Source organism: Leptosomus discolor, chromosome 1, assembly GCF_034619465.1.
Source record: "Leptosomus discolor isolate bLepDis1 chromosome 1, bLepDis1.hap2, whole genome shotgun sequence".
NCBI lineage: Eukaryota > Metazoa > Chordata > Aves > Leptosomiformes > Leptosomidae > Leptosomus > Leptosomus discolor.
In genome coordinates this window covers 160,849,245-160,874,148 of record NC_141391.1, presented here as the reverse complement: position 1 = coordinate 160,874,148, position 24,904 = coordinate 160,849,245, and the positions used below count along the sequence as shown (strand labels likewise).

Below are 24,904 nucleotides of genomic sequence, written 5' to 3'. Positions count from 1 at the left end.
GTTATGAATTTGATATCTTCTGAGTTCATCCTGGCAACGCTGCAACTTCAGCATCTTGAAGAAGAAAAAAAGAGTACAAACCCCGTAGAGCACATTGATAGTGCCTAAAAGGAACTTCTGGTGCCTTACTCGGCAAACGCAAATGTAGGTGAGAAGAGATCAGGCTGGAAATAAAACTCGTAGCTGGTGCAGTGTGCAGAAGTGCAAGTCATCATTTTAATACCAGATTGTCCGATGTCACTGTGGCCCGTAAGATCCGGGCTGCCCATCCCCAGCAAACAGCTATATTGAGCACTGCCAGTTGGATGGGAAAGCTGGAAACGGGGAATAAAACAGGGCAGGGGCTTTCCCCATGTATTTTTGCTGTTCCCATCCTTGCCCAGAGCTTAAGAGCATTTCTTTTTAATGAAAGTGATGCAAGCTTTGACCTTGGATGTAAGCTCTTGCCAACCGTCCTGCTTCTTTTCCATATTAGGAGCCATCTCCGTGGCGCTGCAGGGCTGAGCTCTGCGTTTCATCAACTAATGCCAGCTCCGAGGAGCCCACAGTGCTCAGGGAGGCTGGCTAGCCTGCGAGGAGGGACTGGGAGCCCATCTGTGGGGGAGGGAGCGTTGCTGGGAGACTGCTGGGAGGCAGTGGTGTTGCCAGGAGGCTGCCGAGGGAGCCTGACTGGCAGGGGTTATCCGAGAAACAGGCTGAATATCACGTAACGCTTGTCCTGGCTGTTGGAAACAGGTGGGCACGTCTGGTCTGACCGTTTGAGGTGGTTAAAGATGTGCGAGCTGAGCGTGCGGAGTCGGGCTTACAGACCGTAGCTAGCCGGGAAAGGGTAAGGGCGCAGACGAGCACGTTGCTGCTGCTGCTATGGCTGGGACTGATCAAACCCAGAGGATCCCAGATGGTGGCACATGAAGAAATCCAGGGGGAGGGGGAAGGCGCCTCAGCCAAGGGCCTTTCACATGCCAGACTTTCACATGTATGGGGTCCTGAATCTTCTGAGTCCCTTTTTCTTTCTGTCTAGGACTCCTTCTGTATGAAGTTATTTTGATTCTGTGGGCTGCCTTGGGATGTAATTGCTTGTAGCTTTTCTCCTTCTCAGTATGCTGATTAATGATGTAGGAACTAGGGGAAGGAAGAGGGCTTAGTAGTTATTCAAGCTAAAGCATGCTATTAAAATAGAGCAGAACGGGACTTCTGTTCTTTAAGACAACTTTTCCTTTCACCATTTTGTTGTCTTGTCTAAACAACAGTGCTAACTTTAATAGAGCAAAAAGTCATCATGGGTGATGTATGATCCTTCCTTCCCATTATTGAGACTGACAAGCGCAGCTGCTGTCACGTGTGTGAAGGCGATAACCCAGACCGAACAGACGGTGGATTTTTTAGCTGCCAACTTGAAGCCTGTGCTCCCATGGGATGATTCAGGAATTCCTTCAGCCAGACAGATAAGGTCTCTCCTTACTTTTAAGAACAAGGCCTGTGCTTGATCCAGTTGTCAGGACAGCGCAAGATAGTAAAAGGTGTGCTCGGATGGCAGGGCTTTCCTGCTTTTTGGGCTGGTAGCCTTTAGGATAATTGCAAAAGTAGCAGAGAATATGGGATGGCTTAAAGGTCCCTCATGGAAAGGGGAGTTTCATCTAGTTGGTAAGGTGTTGTGCAGCAATATAATGGGGTCTGTAACGGGGCCCCTAACACGCTGTGTTGGAGCACCTTTTCACAGAAACTTGGCAGATTCTGGGGGGCAAGTTAGATTGGATGATTGGAGATTAGCTGTGGTGTGTGAGTTAATAGGCAGTGGTCTGTAAGCCTGAGGTCAAACATCAGCAGTGAGCTTAAGTAAAATAAACTTTGAGAGTCAAAGTCCATGCCTTCCTATGCAATCTAACAGCCCCAAGCAAAGGGGAATGACTGGCTGGTGTCATCAGCTAAGGATGAGCTTGGTTCTGGAGGTCTGAGTGTAGTGGAAAGCATTCAGAGCGCTCAGAGCCAGGGGCATGGAAAAGAAATGGGCACAATAGGTGGTATAATACAAACAGCTTAATACTTTGGAATCTTTTTTTATTTTAGGATCAAGCCTCATCTATGGGGCTTTGTTTCTTGCCTGGCATGTGGGTCTCGCGGTCTTCATCTCCAAGCATCTGCCCTTTCTCTTGATACTGTCCCAAAGCACAGCTGAAAGACCTGGATTAAAAATAGACGGAGGTACCAGACCATATTTGGCCTACTCGGTCTGCCTGTTGCAGCCTGTCTGTTAAACCGTTGGCGCTCTGCTCCTCGCTTCTTACGGTGCCGGGTCACCTCGTTTCTTTCCCCTTCCCCCTTCTTGGTTTACATTAGTACGCTTAGCCCCAATGCAGACACCCAGCACAGATAGCTGCAAGTGGAGATGCTAATTAGGCTGCAGTACCTCTGGCAGCTGAGCTGATCTAAAGATTCACTGCTGTCAGAAAGGAGAGATCTGGCTCCAAGCGCAAACTCCCACTCCTATTTACTGGCTCTGGCATTCCTTACGTGAGCCACTTTAATTCACTGACCTGGCAGAAAGCTGTCCAATTCTTTTGCTGGGTTAATGAATTAGAGCAGCTCTTGGAGGGATCCAGCAAATGCTGTTGTTGCAAGGTAAGCGTATGGAGTGCATGGCCAGAAGCCGAGAGCAATTGTCAGCTCTCTGCATCTCCTGGTACTCTACCCGCGGAGGGAAGATTAATCATCCGCTGAACTAAAAAAGCTTGCTTGATAGTAAATGCAATGCACTTAATACTGTGAGCTGATTATTCAACTCGTTTCTCTTGTTAATGTCAGAGGGAAGAATTTGTGTGTCTGTATAAATTATGGAATGCAGCTGGAGGTACAGAAGTAGAGGAATAAGTTTATGTAAATTACTTTGCCTGGAAATGGCAGGTGCTGTCGCCTTGGTGTTACATCGTCAAGAACCAATATAAAGCATTATTTAATTACAGAGCATCGTGTCTCTCAGCTTCTTGATGTGCCATACTGAAACATGTTTGACTCATCTGCTATACCATGAAGGGATATTGACTTTCTGATTTCTTAAAGGAGACACATCTGTGGTGGGGGACCCCTACATATCGTGCTTGGAAGCAAGACAGGGCAGGTGCTCGGTCATCTAGCTGTGCCCCATCCATCTATCAAGGGCTTGGAAAGAAGGAAGCCAACGGCACCAAGAGTTCCTCAGCTGACTTTTATAACACATGGATGATGTTATAATGATGACTTTCCCTTGGGTATTTCTTGCCTAGTCTGAGATTGCAGAATTTTCCTCTGTAATTATTTTTCATCACTTTAGTAATTAAAGCAATTGCTCATGTGAGGTATTTCAGGTGAAGAATATGTTTAATGAATATCCTCACTTATCTTTTGATACTGCTGAGCAGGTAGACACAAGGAGGAACTAGCTTCAAATAAGCAGCTAGCTGCTGATTGTTTGGCCACCGCAGCTTGGAAATTGCTGTCTTGAGGTAGCGAACTGTGACATTTAACATCAGGAATTTGCTTTGAGTATGAGGCAGATTATTTTATTGAGTATGAGGCAGATTATTGGCAGCACTTGTAGACTTGTGTCTAGTGAGGCAGATTTAAAAATTATTTAGGAAGAAATAGGAAATAAATTGACAAATATCATTATGTTGGAGTATACAGCTGTGGTACTTCATATCTCTCAAAGGTTACAGCAGATCTAGAAGTAGTGCAGGGAAGGATAATAGTGATGATGAAAGGGATGAGCAGGTTCTTTATGAGAAGAAATGAAATACTTATAAAAAGAGCTGACAGGAATGAAGGCATATGACAAATGCACAGAGTATTGAATGGTATGGGAAATAAAATAGGGAACTTTCCCATTTTCACTTACTAGGATGTATTCAGGAAATAATTGGGTGCCACGTGAAAAAAAAAAAAGAGAGTTTTGGGTTTTGTTTTTACCATATAATGAAGAATTTAGCATTGGAACTCTTGCATGTAGGATGCTTTGGAAGTTGAGACATCCAACTGGCTCAGTTTGCTGGAGGCTGTGCCGGAGAAAAGTCACCAAACGTTTGCCCTGTTCTTATGTTCTTCCAAATCTGCCACAGATTTGACCACAGTCAGAAATAAGATAGTGGGCTGGATGGAACTTAGTCTGTTACTGTGCGGCTATTCTTCTGCCACTGTCAGTGGAGTGGTCCAGAGGTAACCAGTAGCTTGGGAAGTCTTGCTGCCTCCTTCACCTTGTCAGGGCATCCTTATTTTGTGAGGAACGGGCTGGAACTGCTCACAAAGGGTTTTGACATTGTGACCAGCAGAGCAGGCCTTTCGGGGGGGCTTCGTGTCACCAATTGTTGAAATAAAATTAAAAAAAAAAAAAAAAAAGGCGCCAAAGAATCCTGTTAAAAAATACTGCTTAGAAAAACAGAGTAATTTTAAACATCACTACCTGGAAAATGTTGTCTGACACATCAGAGATGGCTTCATTGTGCAAAGCTTCCTATATGCTTTCCGATGTTAGGTTTGTGTTCTGACTTCAGGTCGGGTATATCTTTATTTAATGAGGAAAGACAACAAAATGACTTAAGCGTCAGTGTGTCTGAAAACGGGTAACTAACAATGAGAAAAAATATGCCCTGAATTAATCTGACTATATTGAAAATAGTTAAAAGCCTAGCAGAAGTTATTTAGTATGTCCTTAGCAATTTCTTTTGTCCAGTTTTTGGCATACAAAGTACACGGGCATGTCGTTAATTGTGCCTGTAGTGTAGCCCTTTTTTTTTTTTTTTAATGTAATGCTGCTGGCATCTCTGCAAAGTCAAGAACATGGATATAATTCTAAAATTGAACTTGCTGCTGTTGAAAGGTGGTTATTAGTCCTTCCTGTGGTGGTCTGTCTGCTAAACAAGTGTCATTTAAGCAGCAGAAGTTCCCATGGCCTTTGCTCTTGGATGTGTAGGACCTCAGTCCTACTCTGGTACAGAGTGGTGGGGCAGAGAGGGATTTTGTTCTAATTCTTCACTTGTTTTTCCACCAAACCTACTCAGTGGATATCTGCTCATTGGTGGGTGACTGATTGTTTTGATGCAAGTTCTTCACTAGAAGTTGCAGAGATATTCCCACGTTGTCTGCACACTCCTTTGTGGTGGGAAGACTGCCTTCTGCCAGTCGTAGCTTTCAGTCCTTGTCTCCACACAGTTCCTCAAGCTCTTAATCCAAACAAGGTGGGGGGTTTTTTTTTGGATGAGGGACTGGTCTAGAAGCAGTGGAGTGAGCACAGTCTGTCTCCCAGATTTTGTAAGCCACCCAAGTACCCTTTTAAATATAGTCATTAGTTACAGTTTGTATTTTGTAAATATTTTCTTTGCAGTGATTTATGGCGCTTAACCTCCTCATTATGATTCACAACATTTTGGACCGCCTGCTTCTTGGGGGAGAGGACAGGGGGTTGTTTTTTGCTTTTCTATAACTTGGACCTAGAAGCAAGTGGGAGATGGAAACAGAATGTGCTGGGTATTAATAGTCTCTGTGTTGTCCTGTCGCATTGGTGTTTGTCTGGCTCATCGGGGAGGTAGCCCTCTGTCTGTCCACACAGATGGAGATCTGCTTGGTGCTCAGGTGGCGCTGGAGCCCCTGCCTCCCTCCCACGGAGGAGAAATCTTCGCAATTGGTTGTTTACCAGCTCCTTTAGGACAAAAGAGTCTAGTCGAGAGGTAGGAAGATGGTTGTAGAGATGTCCCTGAACCTTTCAGAACACCCTCGTGTTGCCAGGTGTCCTTCTCCCCTTTTACGTGCGTATGTGCACACGTTTACATCCATGCTTCTCTTTGCAGCTGCCACCTCTTGCTCAGAGTTTCCTTACTGCTGCCGGGTGTAAGGGAGAAGCTGGCACGGGGGCACAGGCAGCAAGCAGTTAAAAGTGAAGCACATATTGCGTGTGTCCTGAGCTCTGATGCGTTTCTCAGTGACCTTGAGCAGAGCTCAAAGCCTGCGTGTGCAGGCATGAATGACATTATCACCTGTGTAAGTATGTGTTACGCAGTCTATGCTGAGGTGGTGAGGTGGATCCGATACCGTTTCTAAACGCAGGATCCTTGCTGCAGCACGTTTCTGTGTTGCCTGATGACAGGCATTGAGACCTACAGAACATGAATTAGCTTCCTTCTGAGCTGAATTACTGTCTGTAGTGAAGGGAGAGGGACGGTTCTTTGCTGTGAAGTGTTGACGTGAGGCCAGAAGGAAGGAGCTGAAACTCAGTGTGGGGAAGGAGTCAGGGTGGGGAGTGGGCGCTTGGTGAAATGCAGGCTTTTATCATCTGACTTGGTCAGGGTAGTGCTGTTGCCAGTCTCCATTATGTGCTGCTTGAGAATAGGCTCCGGGCCCTTCCTTTCATCTCCTTCCTAATGAATTAAGAGGAGGAATAACTATAAAAGGGAAAAAAAAAAAAAAATCAAGATCTGAGACTACTTCTTTCATTTATGTTGTAGCTGAATGTGTGGCAGTAGACAAATGTATTGAGATAATGTTATAGTGGCTGAAAGTTCAAACCTTACCTTAGGGCCATGGGTGATAGAAATGAGGGAGCTGCAGCATCCAGAGAGAGAAGGTATTTAATGTTAAACTACTGCTGAAAAGTCAGGATATGTGAAAGCGTGAAAAGCATTTGGGGACTCTTGGTGTAGTCAAAAAGGTAAGAGTGGACTGAGATCCCGTTCCTTCTGTTGTTTCTCCTTTTTGAAGCCTTTGTCTTATTGTGCACATTGCACGTGCTGCAAAATGACTCCTGTGTGGCGGCAGCAGTCTGCCATATGCAGGAACAGCTGTGAGTGTTTTTGAGCAGGACACTGTACATGATACATCGCACCCTTGGTAAGAAAGGGGTTCTGCCCTCTGCCTGTGAACAAATGGATGGGAGAGGAGTGCAGACAACCTCCCGACTTCCTCCCCTGTGGAAGGGACAGATCCAGTCCTGTGCAACCTATATTTGAATTTAAAGACTAAAACATTGTTGTCATCACAGGTCAGAATCTGTGCCTTTCCTCATTCACACTGCAGAAGATGCACTAGTGTGTGTGTGTTTGAGGATGCACCTGCGTGCGTGGGTGTTTGCCCGCTTGCCGGTTCCACGCGAAGCCGTAGAAAGCATGGGATTTGGCAAATTGTAGTAGCAGGGCTCCAAAATGGCTTGTAGAGATTCCTTTTAGCAGGGGTGTTGATGATTTTTGGGGAGTTATTTTGGAGCACTCGCAGGCGTTGTGTGCAGTGGTGATGGATGGGCTACCCTGAGTTTTGTCCTTCTTGGACAGATTTACCCTGAGGAGCAAAGGACTCTGATGGAGTCATAAAAATAAAACCACCAAATAGCATGGAGTGATTTAATCATAAGCCAGCTGCATCGATTCTTCCCCTAGGGTGCACTCTCTGTATGTTTGGAGATGGATTTTGTTACAGGGGTGAGCATAGGAGAAGAGGAGGAACTTGGGGAAGGGGGACGCATCTTTTTAGATATGATCAAATGGAATTTTCAGAGGTTGTTCTTGAAAATCTGATGTTTGGGCGGATGGATGGGTCTTGGCTAAATAAAAATGCTTTATTCTGCTAGGCTTCTCCTGAGACTTGTATGGCTCTGGGGAGTAGAGATACTTGCAGGGCAGTATCTCCGTTCTTTCTATCACAGCTTAATTTGTATTAACCAGATCAAATGTGTTTTGTGCTGCCTGTGCAGCTCTACTAAAATAAAATGGAAAGCTGCCACTGCTTTGCTCAGCATGACAAGACCCTAGTGCTTGCTGTTTGCTGCTCTTGTTAGTGCTTTATAACCGATATATAAGCTCAAGGTCGTGTCTGTAAGAGACATTTCTGGCCAGAAGAAGCTCTCCTCATATCTCCAGTTTAGTTCATCTGTGGAGAGATGTTTCTTTCCAAATATTCATGAAGTGTTGCATACTGAATGATGTGCAGAGAAATCTAGCAGGTCCAGTCAGTGTCTGGGGAGTCAGTGTGGGCAACTGCCCCGAGATTTCTTTCCTCTTTAGTGCACGAATTGTGTATTTAAAACAGGAAAAAACCCAAACCCAAACAAAACAATAAAAACGCCCTACTCTTACATGTTTTAGTTTTAAGGCCTGTGTGTCTTCTTGAAGGTGCCTATAAAGGCTAACACTAGCAATTACACAGTCCTTGCCTTCTCGTAGAACTTCTTTTCACTTGATGGGTTAAGGAAGAAGTCAGGTTGGCGTCTAAAGAAATGAAATTACACTTAAAAGTGCATCACACACAGGTGGTCAAAGCATGACTCCTAGAAGGCTGAGGCAAAAGGCAGGAGATGGAGTGAGTGTGGGTGGGTGCTTTTTGAATACCTTTGTCTGTCAATGCTTGCCGTGGAAAGGGACAGAGCAATAAAACTGCTCAAATTGTAGTCTACTTCCTTCTGTAGCTCTGAGTTTTTGAGGTCATTTTTCTGACTAAAGTGTGAAAAATACCATTTTCTCATCAAGCCATTTTGAAAGGGACCTTGCCTTTATATTTAGTGCTGCACTCCAATTTTACTGTTTCATAGTCCAAGCCCAATGCAAGTGGCTGACGTTCTCTTCCTTTCCTCTCTCCTGCCCATCATCTCTGGAAGGGCATTAGGTCTCTCATCTGGCACGCTGGTCTCCCTTATTCTTCCGCCTTCTTGCTGTACTTTCTCTGTGCACAAGTACTTCTGGCCTATCCCTTGACCTGGCTTTGCTGTACCAGTCAGTGCTTGGGAACGCTGGAATAAATTCCCTTGTTTTAGCTGCGGAATTAGTAGCATAAAGTAGCACTTGGAGTTTTTATAAATCCTGCTGTGGTAATGACTGATTCCTGTCCCTGGGCTGACTTTTAAATGTATGAGAAAAGTTAATCAAAGACATCCGTAAGCTGTTCATATATGGATTTTACCATTTAATTATAGATCTTCTTTTGGGCTAATGTTTCTCTGAAGGGAGCTTGACAGAGCAGATGCCATTTTGCCTGGGGATGCATTTCTGGTATTGGCCCGGTGAAGAGCTGCCGCTTCAGCTGTGGGATTTTGATGATTGCATGAACATCCTGCCACATGAGATTAGAGTGGCGGTACTACCTCCCAGCTTCAGGATGTGAAAGATCCGCCTCTTCATTAGAGCTTTCATATGGTGGCAGCTGAAGGGAGGAAGAACAGGGGAAAAGAGAGAAGCAATTTAAGAAAACAAAAGGCAAATCTACTAAGCTAAAAGGTGATCCTGAGGGGAGGAAGGCTGAGATCTCATTACTGTTTTCTCCTGAAAGGGGAGGGGAAGGACAACAGATCGATTGTTAAGCATTACTGGCTTTATTAAAGTAATTTTCAAGTGCTCAGGTACTGCAATCGCAAGTGTAGTACCTAAAAAGAGATAGGCAAAACATTCCTATGTGAAAGGAATTTGTGTGGCTTCTATTCATGTGCACGCTTTTGTCTTTCTCTTTTCAGCAGACAGAAGGAGGGGCACAGACAGATGGACAACAATCACAGACACAGAGCAGTGAGAATACCGAGAGCAAATCCACTCCAAAACGACTTCATGTGTCTAACATTCCCTTCCGCTTTCGAGATCCTGACCTTCGGCAGATGTTTGGGGTAAGTTTCCAGCACCTTTTAAGGCATGGCAGATTGTCCTTCCCCACAGGTGGGACACATGGTGTTAGTATATTCATGTGGAGGAAAAGCCCTTTCCCCTCAATTTAGTCAGTATACTGTAAAATATTTGCAGGACTAGGACAATTGGTAGTGTTTACTTCAGCTGGTAAATACACGTGAAAACAACTGTATTCATATCAAGATGTTGAGTGTAACCTAACAATTGGTGGAAAAAAAAACCCCACCAAAACAAAACTTCACCTTATTTCCCAGTAAAGACCAGGATTAAACATTGACTTAATATATCCCTTGCAAAGCACTGTTTTTCCAGTTGCTTAGAAACTTGTTGAAATATTTATGTCTTTCCTCATGATCCACTTCTGTGATGAAAAATTGCTGCAAGGAGTTGGCGAGCTAGCTATTGCATGTGGAAAAGCTAGTGCAAGTCAGATGGTATTTTACATTGTGTATGATATACATTCTGTTTCTTTTGACCAAATAGTTTATCTTCCCTAGTCTTTGTATGCTATTCATCGTTCTTGATTTGTAAGCAATTTGAGGAAGAGTTTGTTCACGTGACTATAGGTGGTGACTCATTCCATGTGGACACAGAGAGAAATTGAGTTAGGTGCTTCATGACCTAACGTTCAGGTGAAGTTCTCTATATCATCATTATGGGAAATCCTTGACTTGTTGATATGATGATGACATCCTTGGTTGATGGCATGTTTTAAAGTCTTCAAATATATTTCTTATTATTTATAAAGGTAACAGACTCTAAATTTAGTTACTGCGTAAGATGCAGTGCAGAGGGCTCAAGTCAGGAAAGACCAAAGCTAAGGTTCCTCTTACCTCCTTAGGCTTTGAGTGTATGCCTTGGTCCTAAACATATAGCCAGCTGCTCCTCCAAAATCTCGCAGTGTTCCTGTTTCACTTATTGCATCTCTTAAGCCGGCTGTGTGGGTGTGTATGCATACGCATATACACACACTTTCGCATGGAGAGTAGCGTTACAGTATGTAAATGTGTCAAATTCATGGACTTCAAGCTTAGACTGCTTTAAATGAGAGAAGAATTGGGCTTATCTGTCATAGCTTGGACAGTACAAAGGGAACAAAGTGTGCAGAAATCTTAAAAATTTCACTGATGGTCTTCAATGAAAGTCTCAATTGCTATATATTGTGAGAGTCTTTACACTTTGTTCTTGAAGCTTTTTGTGTCCATAAGAAGCTATTTTGTGGATGACACCAAATGGAGTGGAGTGGTCAAAATGCAGGTGGGCAAGGTTGCTATTCAGAGGGACCTGGCCAGGCTGGAGAAATGGGCTGACAGGAATCTGAAGACACCCACCAAGAGCGAGTTTCGAGCCTTCCATCTGGGATGGAATAACCCCTGCAGCAGTACAGGCTGGGGGCCGTTTGTTTAGGAAGATGCTCTGCAGTGCAAGATTTGGGGGTCCAGATGGACAACAAATCAAGCACAAGCAGCAGTGTGCCCTTGCAGCAAAAGCGGACGACCATGTCCGGGGCTGTGTTAGTGAGTATAGCAGCAGGCCCAGGGTGGTGATTCCCCCCACACCCCCATCCCCCCATCTTCAGCAGTTATTGGACTGCATCTGGAATACTGCGTCCAGTTTGGGCTCTCCAGGGAAAGAAGTGTGCTTCATCTAAGTGAAATACTGGAGCAAGCCCAGTGGGCACCACTAAAGATGGTCAGGGGGCTGAAGAACAGCATGTGAGCTGAGTCTTGAGACCTGGGCCTGTTCAGCTTTGAGAAGTCTGGGGGAGGGGGTATTTTTATTGTCTGCACTGATCAGATGATATGGAAAAGATGTAGCCAGATTCTTTTTGGTTGTGTGTAATGATGAGATGAGAGACAACAAACACAAGTTGGAACATTTCAATTAGATACCAGGAAATTTTTTATTTTTGCTGTGAGGGTGGTTAAATAATGGAACATGTTGTCCAGAGAGGTTGTGGAACCTCCATCCTTGAAGGTATTTGACTTGACTGGACACAGCCTGGCCAGCCAGATCTCATTAGACCTGCTTTGAGCCGGTTGCCCTAAATGACCTCTGGAGGTAGGGCCCAGCCAGAATCCTGATTCTGTGATTCTATTGCAAGAGGCCTGAGTTTGCTTCCATGTTGCTCATACATCAGATTGTCACACTCTTGACATCCGTGGGAACATTTTCAGGGTGAAACTCATCTCCTGGCAATCTGTGATCGCTGAATCTTCTCGGTCGCTTTTCTGCTTTTGTGGTTTTTAGCTTGCTTTTTTGCTTTTGCAGGGCTATGCAGTAGGCAGTTCCGTCCGGTTTGGATAAACCCTTTGCTGAAATCACAGCCAGTTCTTGGGCCACCTGCTACAATCTGTCTTTAGCACGTCCTGCACTGTGCTACTGCTGCTCCCCTCTCCTGGGAGCTGCATCGCTTACATAAATTGTTCCATGTTGTTGCCACCTCTTCCCTTGGGACCAGTGCTTGGCTTGATGACTGGCCCCTTTCACTCTTGTTCACCTTGATGCTGTTCCTCACTGTCTCCAGGTGTGGGGGACACGAATGAAATGGAAATGACAAGAACATCCCTGTCCTGGTGACTCTTACCTCTGCTTTGCAGACTGGGAGACCCAGGCAATTTGAATGAACTGCTGTCCTGAGAAGTGATTTGCAGGAAATGCAGCCTAATGCTTGCATTAAGGTGTCCTGTCCTTTTTTTCAGCCAATGTGGTGCCATTTCTTGTACGTTGAAGGGGTGGGGAAACACGCTGTATGAGTTGGTTCATGGTGTCTCTCAAGTTATTTGTTGTTTATTTTTTCTCTAAATATCATCCCAAGTTCCAGCACAGTGATGTGATTTTATCTGGGGTAAATGGTATATTCCCTCTAAAACCTTTTGGTAGTTCACCTGGCCCCGTGTTTGCTGAGAGGTATGCCTACCAGAAGAGCATTCATCTTTTGGGGCACAAAAAAACATGTGCCATTTTCCTGTAATAGAGAACTTTGCTACTTTGCCAAGGAAATAATCAATGATTCTTGCACGTCTCCCTCTTTCTCTCAGTTCTGCTTCTCTCGGCATGCTCAGAGCCTCAAGCAGCAGAGCGTTTCTCTCTGAATTCTCCTTGCTCCTATTTCTTTTTCAGGGTCAGGATGCTTTCCCTTGGGTGACTCACTGAAAACCAACCTTTCTCCTATAGGGGACTCATGGTTGTCTGAGTCTTCAGCTGTGGCTAGCCTGTAACCCCCATCTTGTCCCTCTCCCTTCTGTGTGTCAGGTCACATCTCCTCAACGTCATATCTGAGAGACTCAAAATCCTTGCCTGGAGTGATTTTCCCAAGCTACTGTACAAAGAGAGGAATTGGGTAGACAGCAAAGCCGTGGAGGAAGAAATAAATGTGATGGGAGGGAGGGAGTAAAGAAGAACCCCGAGGGTGGAACAGCATGCAAGAGGTCAGCCCAGTCCTGGGGCGTAGAACATTAGCTAATGCTTTCGTCCAGACTTGGGTAGAGGTGGACTTAAGATGTGTGGTCCCATGTGTGATTAAATGGATATTACATAATGCTTTCTGAATCTTCACCATTTGTGAGAGCTGCAGACGTAAGGATTTCCTGACAAATTCAAGTTATTTGGGTTTCAAACCGTCTCTCACCTATTATGGGTTCCTAACAGGTCCCTGAGATATTCTCAGAAATGGAACAAACATTTCCTTATGTATATGCTTCTTATAGTGAGGCAAATGAAATAGGCTGCTTAAAACAGGTAATATTTACTTGACATTTCATGATGCCAATAAAAAGACTTCCAGAAAGCTTCTAGAAGGAATAGGTCATTTTTTAATGCACACAGTTCTGCACCCACTGTGGAATAAATCAATAGCTGACCTTGTTCTAGCAGATAAAGAAGAGTTAATAGCTGACCTGAAATCCCACGGTTGCCTAGGTACCAGTGATTGTTATTTGTCTGTATTTGCTTTGTGCAAACAGAATATGGCATCAGGCAGTAATGTAAGGAGCTTTAGAAGAGTCTGTTTCTTCGAGTTTAAACAATTGGCAGGATAACTGTCTGGGAAGGTATCTTTAAAAGGGGAGTGTTAATGGAAGCTATAAAGTATTCAACAAAATCATACCGATGGCCAAAAAGGCATGATTCCACAGTCACTGAAACTGTGTTAATAAAACACAAAGCATTCTGCATATTAGGCAGGTGGGATGAAGAGGAGGAGGAAGTAAGTGGCAGTGAAAATAATTGCAAGCTTAAACAAAGAAGCAGTTGAGAAAGGAAATGTGCTAATCATGGAGATATCAGTGATGTAAATTCAGAGGAGAAGGCATCAATTTTTTTGTACGCAAAGAAAAGATCTAGGTGTAGGTACAATATAAAATTAGGAAATAATTCTGTATTTGGGGGAAAAAACCCACAAAGAACAACAAAACAAACAAAAAACAAACTGAAAAAAAAAACACCACCAAAGAAATACCAGTTTGCTGTGTTTGATTTAAGAGGTGGTATTTGTACCATACCTGGCTTTGTATATAATTTATAAGAAAGCAGAAGAAGACAGTGCTCGCTAATACTTAAAAAAACAGCAGATCTAGATAAGGTATGTCCAAAAACAATAGCCAAAGCAAGGACCTCTTATTCATTAATGTTAATTTTTAGCCAGTTCTTGTAGGCTAGGGGAGTTGCAGAAGGCTGGAACGCCACCCAACAGGATTTGCCATTGCAAAAGTTGAAAAAGATGACCCAAAGAGCTGCAAACTTTCTATACGTATGTTGATCCAAGATAAAAATAACTTTGGAAAGTTTTAAAAAAACCATTAGAATCTGAAGAAATGGTTTAATATCTATTCAGTGTGACTTTAAGGTAATATACCTCTTTGCAGACAAATAGTGTCTTGTCTATTTTGACAAGATTGTACAAAGCAATACTGATATAGTTGAACATTGCTGAACCAATTGAATTCATCCAAGTGACCAATGTTGGGTTTTGTTTTTTTTTTTTTTCGTTTGTTTGTTTGTTTTTTTTAAAGGGAAAGAATACTTACCTCAAACACAATACACGTTTCGGGGATTAAAAGCCTCTTTAATGATAGGTAATAGAAAGTAGTAGTTATTGAGGAGACATCAGTGATTAAGACGGTTTCTAGTGTCGATTTCCCCGGGGATCTGTTTCTGTCACGGTCCTATTCAGTATCTGTATCAACCCATGGAGACAGTACTATTAAACCTTGGCAGTAAGGTTTGTGCTTATAAAAAAAAAAAAAAAAACAAAACCTATTTGAGGAGGAGGAAAGAGAAAGATAAGGTTACTGTTAGAGAATGACTTGAAAAAGCCTCGTTAACTGATGATAAATCCAAGAAAAACGTGTTTGATGCAGCTCAGTGCAGAGTACTGAGTATGTGGGAACTGGGCTGTGATTGTAGGTTGGAAAGCTGCTTTGGAAAACACTGATTTGGGAGAGTTTTAGTGATAAAGATGGTTGCTTCAGTAATGCAAAGAGGGGTATCAGGTTGAAGGAGGGATGTGGTCTTGCTCATGTTCAAAGTTGAAAAGACTGTAACTGCATAGTTTTGTTCAGTTCCGAGATCAGATCAGGGCCAAAAAAATAATTGAGATCTTGAAAGATGAGTGGTTGTTTAACTGTGTAAGGTGTTGGGTACGTGATTTACCTTATTAAAGAGAGGTTGGGAGGTGACGTGTCTGTTCTCTACAGGTGCACATGCATGGATGATACCTATTAATAGGGGGTTTAGGTCTTGTTTACAATCATAATAAGATTTTCCACTTGGAAGCTGAGATTTAACACGATTAACCTTGAAGTAAGAGAAAACTCTTAAGTCATTTAGGCTAATTTAAACAATGGAACAACTTAACAGGCAGTAGAAGAGTTGCCATCAGCGTTAAAACAAGTTAGCAACTCTCTTCAAACTGCTATCCAGTTTCTGAGGGACATTCTTTGGGTAGCGTAAGAACTGTGACGTGATGGTAGTAGTCGTCTTAACCACTGGTGAGCTGTCGCCTTCCTTACTGGACTCTATATGCAGAAGAAAAGCTCCTGTTTCCCTCAACATATTTACAGTCCTTTCAGCTTTGTGCTGTGATAGTGTTGGCGCTTGTACCTCATGGCTGATAGCTTCAGTCCTTCACTCTTAGGCTTCAAGAAGCAGTTTTCTCCCAGTATAAAATCGGCTGGGATCCTCTGGTCAGTTCTGGACTTCAGAGTCAGATGGACTTCAGAGTCTCCTGGGGAAGATGGAGGGTGGATTGGACTGCCTGCAAGAGGAAAATCCATCTGTTCCCAAGCTGAATCATGAATTGCCTCTACAAAAACAAGCAAAGTGGATCGTTTTGGTAGTTCATAGGAGTGTCTGTGTACTGAATCCTTCTTACCTGTTGTGAGAGCAACAGCATGAGGAGTCAGAATTGACATTTCTCAGTTTACCATGGTGAAATGCTCTTTGCTCAAGAATCTTCAACTGTTTTTTAAAAAGGAGATAGTGTAAGATAAAAATAAGGACTATGTTGATGACTATTGCAGATGAAGGTGGGATAACGCAGTACAGGTTGTGAATTCTCTCAGGCTTTGGCTTCAGATAGAGACATTGCTTTTTTTACAACATGCTCACTCTGTGGCTACTGCTTGTAGGCTGTTAACTGCTTCTGGTGGGGAACATCATCAGCCCAGTTGATAAAGGGGTTTTGTGCGTTATCAGCTACAGCAGTAATAATACATGGCTGTTTTATATAAAGGTGACCATTCTGTCACATTTAATAACTTTCAGTTAATGGAGTTATTAATAACTTCATTTATCAAAGGTGACAGAGTGGTAGCTACTGGTTTTTTTAAACATTGGATTTTAAGGCAGGTAATGTTGTTTTCCTTTTCTAAGCACAATTTGTATCTCTGCTGCGAGGTTCTTCACGGTGTATGTTTGTGGTGGACTTCTGCTTTGTATGACCCAAGCAACACAGCTCTGGGAGCTCAAATATTTTGGAAGCTCTTGTAACCTTCAGATCTTGGCCTCTGGGGAAACATTTTGCCACTTTGCACTTCCTAAAATATCTCGATGGATATAATTTCTCATCCAGCTTCGTTCTGGTGTCAAGAGTGCAAAACACCTCCATCAGCCTGTCGTTTGAGGCTAAAGCAATAACAAGCTAGACTACATCTCACTCTCACCAAGAATTTGGTAGAATTAAGTCTGTATTTACCAGTATATAAATTTAAATACACAAGTAATTCATGTTGCACAAGTATTGGCAATGGCAGAAAACTACTCATTAGGCTTTAAGGTAAGTAATACAATAGACCAAGAAACTCTAACCTGCAGGCATTGATGCAGCGAGACCTGAAGTATAGCAATAGGAAAGTTGCTGAAAAAGGACTCTGCATTCTGAGTGGACTGGACATCTGAAGGAGGAAATCCTGTCTTCTGTATATCAAGATGTATTTTAGTGTTTTCATCTCCGAATAGTACTGGCCACTGATCGGACAGTAACAAGTCCTGTGTGCTGGTATTGGAGAACAAACGTTCTGACACAAGGTGGCCTCTTTGTGATGATTCTTGTTTCCAAGCTCTTCCTGCAGTGAGAGAGCACTCCAGCCCAGTCACAGAGCAGAACTTTGTTCCTGCTGATGATGGGTAGAGTTAGAAGAGGCGCTGCTGTTTATCCTGACCTGTTTCACCAATGTGATTTCTGGAGTTACCTTTCACAAGTGACTTGCGTGCTCAGTGCTGCTTTAGCATCGTGCTTTGCATGTACGGCTGTGCTGGGGACCATGGTACTACTGGGCAGGGGTACTTGTGCAGCTGACAGCAACTGTCATGCTGTCTGTCTTGCTCTGAGAAAACTGTGCTGATGCTACAGGACATAGAAACTTCTGTAGCGTCCGTCTGGTGGAAGGCAGCGATGGCTGGATCACACTTCTATCTTAACATTTGTTTAGGTTTTCATACGAGTTACTGGAAGAGTCTGCGGTGAGAGTGGTCTGAGCATCGTTTGGGAAACAGTGCTGTGCTGTAGCTGGATTTACTTGCATAAAAGGCCTGGGTAAAATTAGATGGAATTGTCTTTTATAACCCAGTTTTATAAGGATTCAGTCTACATGTGTGAGTCCTCTCAAATTGAGCTTTGAATATGGGCATGGGTCCCACTCCCTTTTCTGTGGCAGCAGTACCACCTTACGATGCAGTTACACCTCTGGGGGTGGCACGAGGCAGAAACAAGGAGCTGGAAGTGTAGACCTGGAAGCTGACCCGGTGTTAAGATTTCTGGAACAGTAAGTACCCTGTGGTACTGTGCACCCCCATCTCACTGTTTTGTGTGAAAATCTTATTCATGAGTCAGAGGATAACAAATGACCGAGAAACTATGTTTGTCGTCACTTTATTTGCTGGGATGGCTGGAGTCTGTAAATCCTGTTAGAAATCTGTACTCTTTGTGTGGCTTCCTTTTAAAGTCTGTTTTGTTACAAAAGATGTGTTTTGTTAGGCAACAGGTCAGCCCTAGTAAGGGCTTGGTGCTTATTTACTGTGTGTTCTGTTGGTAAACTGTGGTAGTGCTTTAAGTCCTTGATGCTTCCATCTTCCTGACGGCAAAGCATACTGGTGTCGCTTGGCTGAATGGGGTTGGCCGTAGAGGGTTGGCTCCACTATTTTGAAGAGATATGACCCAGCTTTAGCTGAGGAAGTTCATCTACTGATAGCAGCGAAGCTCTGGCAGACCCCATGCTGCCATAACTAAGCACTGACTAATACACGCTATGATGGAGCCAGCTGTTCTCGGCTGAAAGTATGTATCCTATGGAGCTGGGAGCTAGGGTAAGGACTCTCTGCAGCACGGACCTATCCTGCGTATGAAGTGCTTTTGCTTATGCACCTCAAGCCTGAAGACCTGAAACGGTTTCCTGCATAGAAAGCTGATTTCCTAGCTATTTTGAATTTCGACCATGTTTGAGAATGGACTTTGGCACCTTTGAAGTTTAGCTAGTTCACTGCACTCATCTCTAAGTGAATTTTGTAGGGCCAGTGCAAAGCTGCTTGGGCATACAGAGTTGTCCTGTAAGGATTTGAGGTTGTTGAATGGTGGCTCACGTTACCTTTTGTTGTTCCCCTTTTGTTGGTCCGTGACTTCTAGAGAATTCACCTTGTACTTCCTGTTGTTCGCATCTTTAGGGTTAAGTTATGTGTCTGTCACATTTTGGAGCTGATTTTGAAAGCTCCAGACAGGGAGAGGAGGCAGGGCCAGCTGGAACAGAGCATACAGGAGGGGCCCTACCAAACTGTCAGTGCCTTGGAAGGCAAAAGCTCTCTGGTGCCAGATCTCTCAAATTTATTACATATAAAGTAGTTATGGCCTCTACTGGAAAAATCTGCTGCCTTCATGTCATCTGGGTGAAAAGAAACACGCAGCATGCATATGCCTCTCCTTGCACAATGCCCTTGCATCTGTGATAAGGTACACTATGTTCAAGCAAGAAAATTGGGTTCTGGTCATGGCTGATGTCTGTTAATATCTTTATGCCTCTTAAAACTGTTATTTCCAACAGCCCCTGCTACCATTGTAGAGGAGATGATTCTCATTTACCTGCTTTATAGAAAATCAACTTAAAAGCTGGTACAAGGTGACTCCAGGGAATGGAGAACTAAGATAGGACAAGATGCTGTAGCTCCTATATGCCACGGCACGACTGGAAGTGTGTGTGTGTGTACATCTGTCCATCATATGGCATGTCCATGAGCAGTTAAACGGAGGAAGCTTCTTGTATGACCTGACATGTGATGGGGTATGCTGGCTTCTTGGTCACATAGTAAGCTTTTTAAGTCATGGTGGGGAGCATTTGAGATGTGTAGTCCTGCAATGCCTTCTTCAGAGGCTGTGAACTCTGCTGAGGATTTTTTTTTCCCCTGCTGCTGTGCAGGGTTGTACGTAGAAGTTCTTGGTAATCATTGAGTGAACACATCGGGTCTGTGAGAACAGTGATTCATGTCTTCAAGGTTAGAGATTAGAGGGTTAGTCCTCATGGATAACCTAAGCATGGATCTTGTTTTATTTGGCCAGACCCTCTGTCTCCTGGAAAATACAAACATGCCTGTATACATGATTTTAAAACACTACTATGGGGGCATTTGCTGTTGACCCTTGTGTTTAGATGGCCTAGCATTTTCCATACAAAAATTGTGATCTTTCACTAAGGAGCCAGTAAAACTTCCATTGTTTGCAGTAGGCTGTTGACATTTGGTAGGAGAAGCACCATCAGAGAACAAAGTGCCTTTTTATGTTGCACTAAATTAGATTTGGCTTTGAAGGAGACCTAAACTGTTAAAATGAACTAGTTCTTTTTTCCTGCTTTCATTCTTTGGGAAAATTCTGGCATGCTACCAAAAAAAAAAAGTGCCTCTAGTGCTGGACCTGCTGTAACCATTGCAGCAGTAAGGACAGGAGCCATGGTGTTAGGAGCTGTCAGAGCAGCTGTGGCAGTGGTCACAGCAGAGTCTCGGAGAGCCTAGCACACGTCCTCCTGCCTCATGGCCACGCTGCTTTCGTCCAGGGAATTTCACAGAGCAGGAAACCCCTCCACAGCAAACCTCAGTTCAGCAGTTAGCCCCTGTTGTCTCTGTTCGTTCTCTCCCAACAGGTCCTTCCCTCCTGCCTCTTCAAACAGCACAACTCCTGGGTGGAAAAGAGATTGGGTCAGTTTGCATGGGTGGATGTAGCCCATTGCAGTAGAGAACAAGCATGTGCTCGCTGCAACCACAGGATTTTGTGATCTTAGTTCTGTCATCTAGGAAGCGACATACCTGCATCATCTACAGGGCAGAGAGACAGCCCTGGCACCTCTCGCGGAGCTAGGTCAGACCGCTTGCATTCAGCGTTACCGCCACCTTTTTGTCAGCCACAAGAAATTAAAACACACAAGGCAGGATTTCCTGTTGGTGTGGAAACCCTGCATGGTGAGCTCAGCTGAACGGGGCTGGCAGGCAGCGCTGGCAGTAATACCCGAGGATCCAGGCCCAGCTGGGTGTGGAGAAAGGGGAAGATGGCACCGCATAATTGTGCACCAGAAGCTGCACAGTTTGTTCTCTTTCAAGATTATTCTAATGAGGTAGAAAATGGTGATTTTTTTTTGATGGCTTTGAAGATTCTGAAAATAAGTTTGGCATTTGCATTTATTGAGAGCCTGGCTGTTTCAGCGTGTGTGGCAAGGCTAGGCAGCTGAGCTGATCCGGCAGGGACAGATCTTGCTCTCAAGCAGGGTGTGCTGCTTTCCGCTCCCTTTTGCTTCTCAGAGCCCTAATGCTCACCTGACCCTCTGAGCCACTTCAGATCAGTAAATAGTCAAAAACTTTGTATTTATTCCTTTTGTTGGGCTAGGGTTTTTTTTTTTCAGGATTTGTGAGCTGTATCAGTTTATCTACAGGTGAGAATGAAAACTGGGGCCAGCCTTAAGAAGCTGGTGAAACCAGACAAGGGAGCAGGAGCAGCCCTTCAGCAGCCACGAGCTGTTAAATTGGTTCAGCCCCTGTCGTGTAACGACACTGAAATAGTCGACAAAGCAAGCAATCATGACTGATTTCTTTCATGGCAGTGCCCAAGCCATATGCAACAAAGACAACAAAAAGCAATCAACGGCTAATCTCCTTTACAGACAAGCCCACACCAAGCGTGGGATGGAAATAGAAAATGCATTTTAGCTGCAATTGGCACAGCAGTGGTCAAAAGAGGATCCAGCGTGGATCAAGCCTAAGCTGTTGAGATGTTGAGGTTTCAGGGAAGATGCATGTTTACATTAGCGTTATTCAAACTTTGTGTAACGTGGGATTTTGTGAATTCAATTGTTCTTGGGATGAATAGAAGATCGAGTATTGTCCTTAAACAATAGAACAGTAAAAACAACATCTGTGAAACAACATTTGTAGAAGAATACAACTATCTCCTTTCTAAGAATGCAGAATGGAAGCAGACAGAAACTATAGCTAGAATTGTTGGAAGCATTTTGTTTGCTTAAAGACAGTTGTGGGAATACTTGTTCAAGGGACTTAATAGCTTTTTATTGCTTTACATATTCAGAGCTTCTCCTCAGCCATCATGGCTCACTGTTGTAAATGTTCCATGTTTGCAAATCTGACCACAGGTCTTTCAAAGCAGGGCACCCACAAAATGAGCATTGCACCCATTTGACTCTGAATTGAAATGTTAATTTAAAAAAAAAAAAAAAGGGCAAATATTATATTAAGAGCACCATGACAAAGTGGAGAGCGTCCCATTGTCCAGAGGCTGTGTTCATCATCCTTCCTAACTGTGAAACCGTCCTTTCTGTTCTTGTTGACCCTCCCTTGTTTGCTACCACCTTTAAATCTTCTGCAAGCAGTGAGATCAAAACGGTGTTGATGGAAGCTTTCGTAAAAAATGGGGCAGGAGAAATGCTCAAATACAGTGGTTTGTTGTTTTTTTTTTTTTTTTCCTGAGCATAATATGTGTCTCTAGAACGATGACTGCTCCATATATATGTATGCTCCTGAAAATGAGATCTTAGACCTGTCTTTCTGGAGGGCAGACTTTCAGTTTGGAAATACAACATTGACACTTCAAGAGGACAGAGAATTACGGGGCTCTGTTGAAGTGATGATTCTTTTACCTATAGGTTACTGATTTGAATCTGGCCAGTACAATAAAAATATTTTAATATGTTCCAAGGTGAAGGATGTGATCCATATATGGTTCCACAAAGCATGGTAAATCTGCTTTCTAGCTTGTAGCTCTCATTTCCGAAATTTGCTCTGTGCGAAGTAGGGAGGTCTTTGGAATCAGTTGTTGAAACAATGCAGAGAGTAGCGTGGTCCTGCTGTCTTCAGGGTCTCCAGGCTGAGGCAGAGGTCAGAATTCTTTCATGTGTGATAAACTTCCATAGGTTATTGACAGTCTACTGTATATCACAGGTTGAAATTGAATGATCTTCTTCTGATAGACTTGGCCATTTTCATGGTTTCTGAACCTGCAGTAAATTCTATTGAAGGCTTGGAATTTTGGAAAGTAAAGGGAGGGAGAGGGAAGGAGATTTAGAGTTTGTAATCCCTGAGGCTGGGAGCCTTACGTGAATATCCCCTCCAGAGAAACAACATCACTGTTAAGTTTCTTTTTATGATAAACCACTTCAGGAAGAAGATGAAATGCTGAATTACAGTTGGGAAATGTTGTTAGATGTCAAGAGATGAAATCATATAACCATGTCTTAGATGAAATAGTAGAATGAGGGAAGAAAGAATTTTTTAGATTAAAAGGGGGAAAAGAAAAGCGGCCTCAAATCGCTAAAACTCTTCTGGAGATTGTTTTTTCTTCCTTTAGACGTTTGTGAGAAAACCTGGGGTCTGTGACCAAGAAGATCCACATATCCTAACCTGAGAGAACTGGGTCACGTCACTGGGATTTTATGCATTTGCCTCTGTACTAGAAATGGAAATATTTTCACATCCCTTTCTGCACTAAGTCAGCCCCCAAAAGGTAGGAAAAATGGATTGCCAAAAATAAATCTTTTTTTTCCCCCTTGTCTCTCTGCAGCAATTCGGCAAAATCCTTGATGTAGAGATAATCTTTAATGAGCGTGGCTCGAAGGTAAGTCCTGTTTCTGTACCCGCTTCTGTTGTTTTGATTGCAGGGTAAAAGGCAGTTCATTGCCTAGAGAATATACTCTGTAGAGATCAGCAGGAATTAGTATGATGGGGGAAGGGAAAAGCTATTTTGGGGGCTGTCTGCCGTTCCCTCTGACTCCAGACTCTAAGCATGGTCATTTCTGGGCAGCATGTAGAAATGCTCCTAGACATTCTTGTCTGTAGTGGGGGGATCAGGTTCCCCAGTCTTCTGAACAAACAGAGAGTCAGTCACTTGAGCCTTCAGACCAACCTGTTCCCATTGCACTAGCAATGGGTGCCCTGTGGAGAAGGCAGAATAAGGTAAAACAGCTTTGTGTGATGGGAGACTGTAAGAACAAAGCCTAACCCACCCATCCTCCCAACCACATTTTCGTTGCATGAAAATACCTCTATAGAAAAATGGTCATATCTCATATGTGAAGGGATTTTATTTACTCTTATTCTGCAGACTTACTCGGTACTTCTGAGATACTGACCTTTCATGTTTGAGATATTTGGTGCTTAATATAAGCATCCTCATTCCACTTGCTCTGCCCCATGTGGACCTTTCCCCACTGAATTTGCATTCACACACCTATTTTCATCTTACAGATATATTAAGAGGGAGGTTTTGTTGAGGGTTAATGGTAATTTATTTCTCTGGAGATGAGATTTCAAATGTTGCTCAGGTCAGCTGCAGAGAGATTCAGTGATCTTTGTCCTAATTGGCAATTGGTTCTCATCACGTAACCAGTATCACCACAATGACAAATTGATGTGATTCTCTCTCTGCCCAGGAGGTTCAGCACTGGAATAGCAGGGAGTTTTGCAGGTCAGGAGCGAGGTGCATTGCCAAAGCTCTATGGGGGAAGCTTGCACAGTGCATGTCTATACTCTGCTTGACTTAATCAATGCTAAGATTCCCATTTTCAATTAAAACAAAATTTCCCTCCTCCCCACACACACGTGTGTGCACATGTGTGCATGCACACAAGAGATTTTGAAGTTGCAATTCAGCTAAGCAGTTTTGGTTTAGAGTCTATGCCTTTCACTTGGGTTTGAGGTTCACAGTCTCAAGATGGCCTCTTTGCTTCAACGTATATTCCAGGGTATGTTCATGTTCAGAGCCCTCTGCAAATTTCCACCCATGTTTCCCAAGATGCATTCTGAAATTCTTCAGTATTAGCTGGAAACCAGAAAGCGGTTGATCTATATACAAAAGAAATGAGTGTTAGCCCTTTCCCCATCCTTTGTTTGTGCTTAATAGCGTGGTTTTGGTTTTGCTTTTGGTTTTTTTTAATAAGACAGTCTGAACAAGTAAAGTCTATATGGCTTAGTTAGAGAGTTTTACTTCCCTGTGTGGATAAAAATCTATATGCTTTACCAAAACAATCAGCTATGCTGAGTTTGTAAATATTTATTCTGCTCTCTGCTGTTCTTCTGATATATATAGGCCAGAGCTATCTGCGAATTAGTCTTGATTTTAGTAATTTCTGTTTGGCTTTGGGAATAGCCTCTGGCCTCTATCAAATCCCTGCTTGTTTGGATGTAATTGCAAAAGAAAGAACAAAAATAACTGGCCTGGCAAAGTGGTGAGCTCTATCCTTCATCCCCCACTGCCTGTGCTTTCCAGAACAGTGTTTTCCTCTCCACACATGAGCTTCACT

The 24,904-nt window shown here is 43.4% G+C and overlaps 1 protein-coding gene across 3 annotated transcripts in view; it reads left to right on the top strand.

Annotated features, from left to right (window-relative positions):
• The window catches only part of RBFOX2 (RNA binding fox-1 homolog 2), a 169,333-nt gene that overhangs the window by 114,693 nt on the left and 29,736 nt on the right, over positions 1 to 24,904 (top strand). For all 3 annotated transcript variants that reach the window (XM_086468718.1, XM_086468726.1, XM_086468735.1), the window contains exons 4-5: positions 9,458 to 9,604; positions 23,167 to 23,220. In XM_086468718.1, coding sequence (XP_086324844.1) covers positions 9,458 to 9,604; positions 23,167 to 23,220 — 201 coding nt within the window. The remainder of the gene's footprint in view (positions 1 to 9,457; positions 9,605 to 23,166; positions 23,221 to 24,904) is intronic.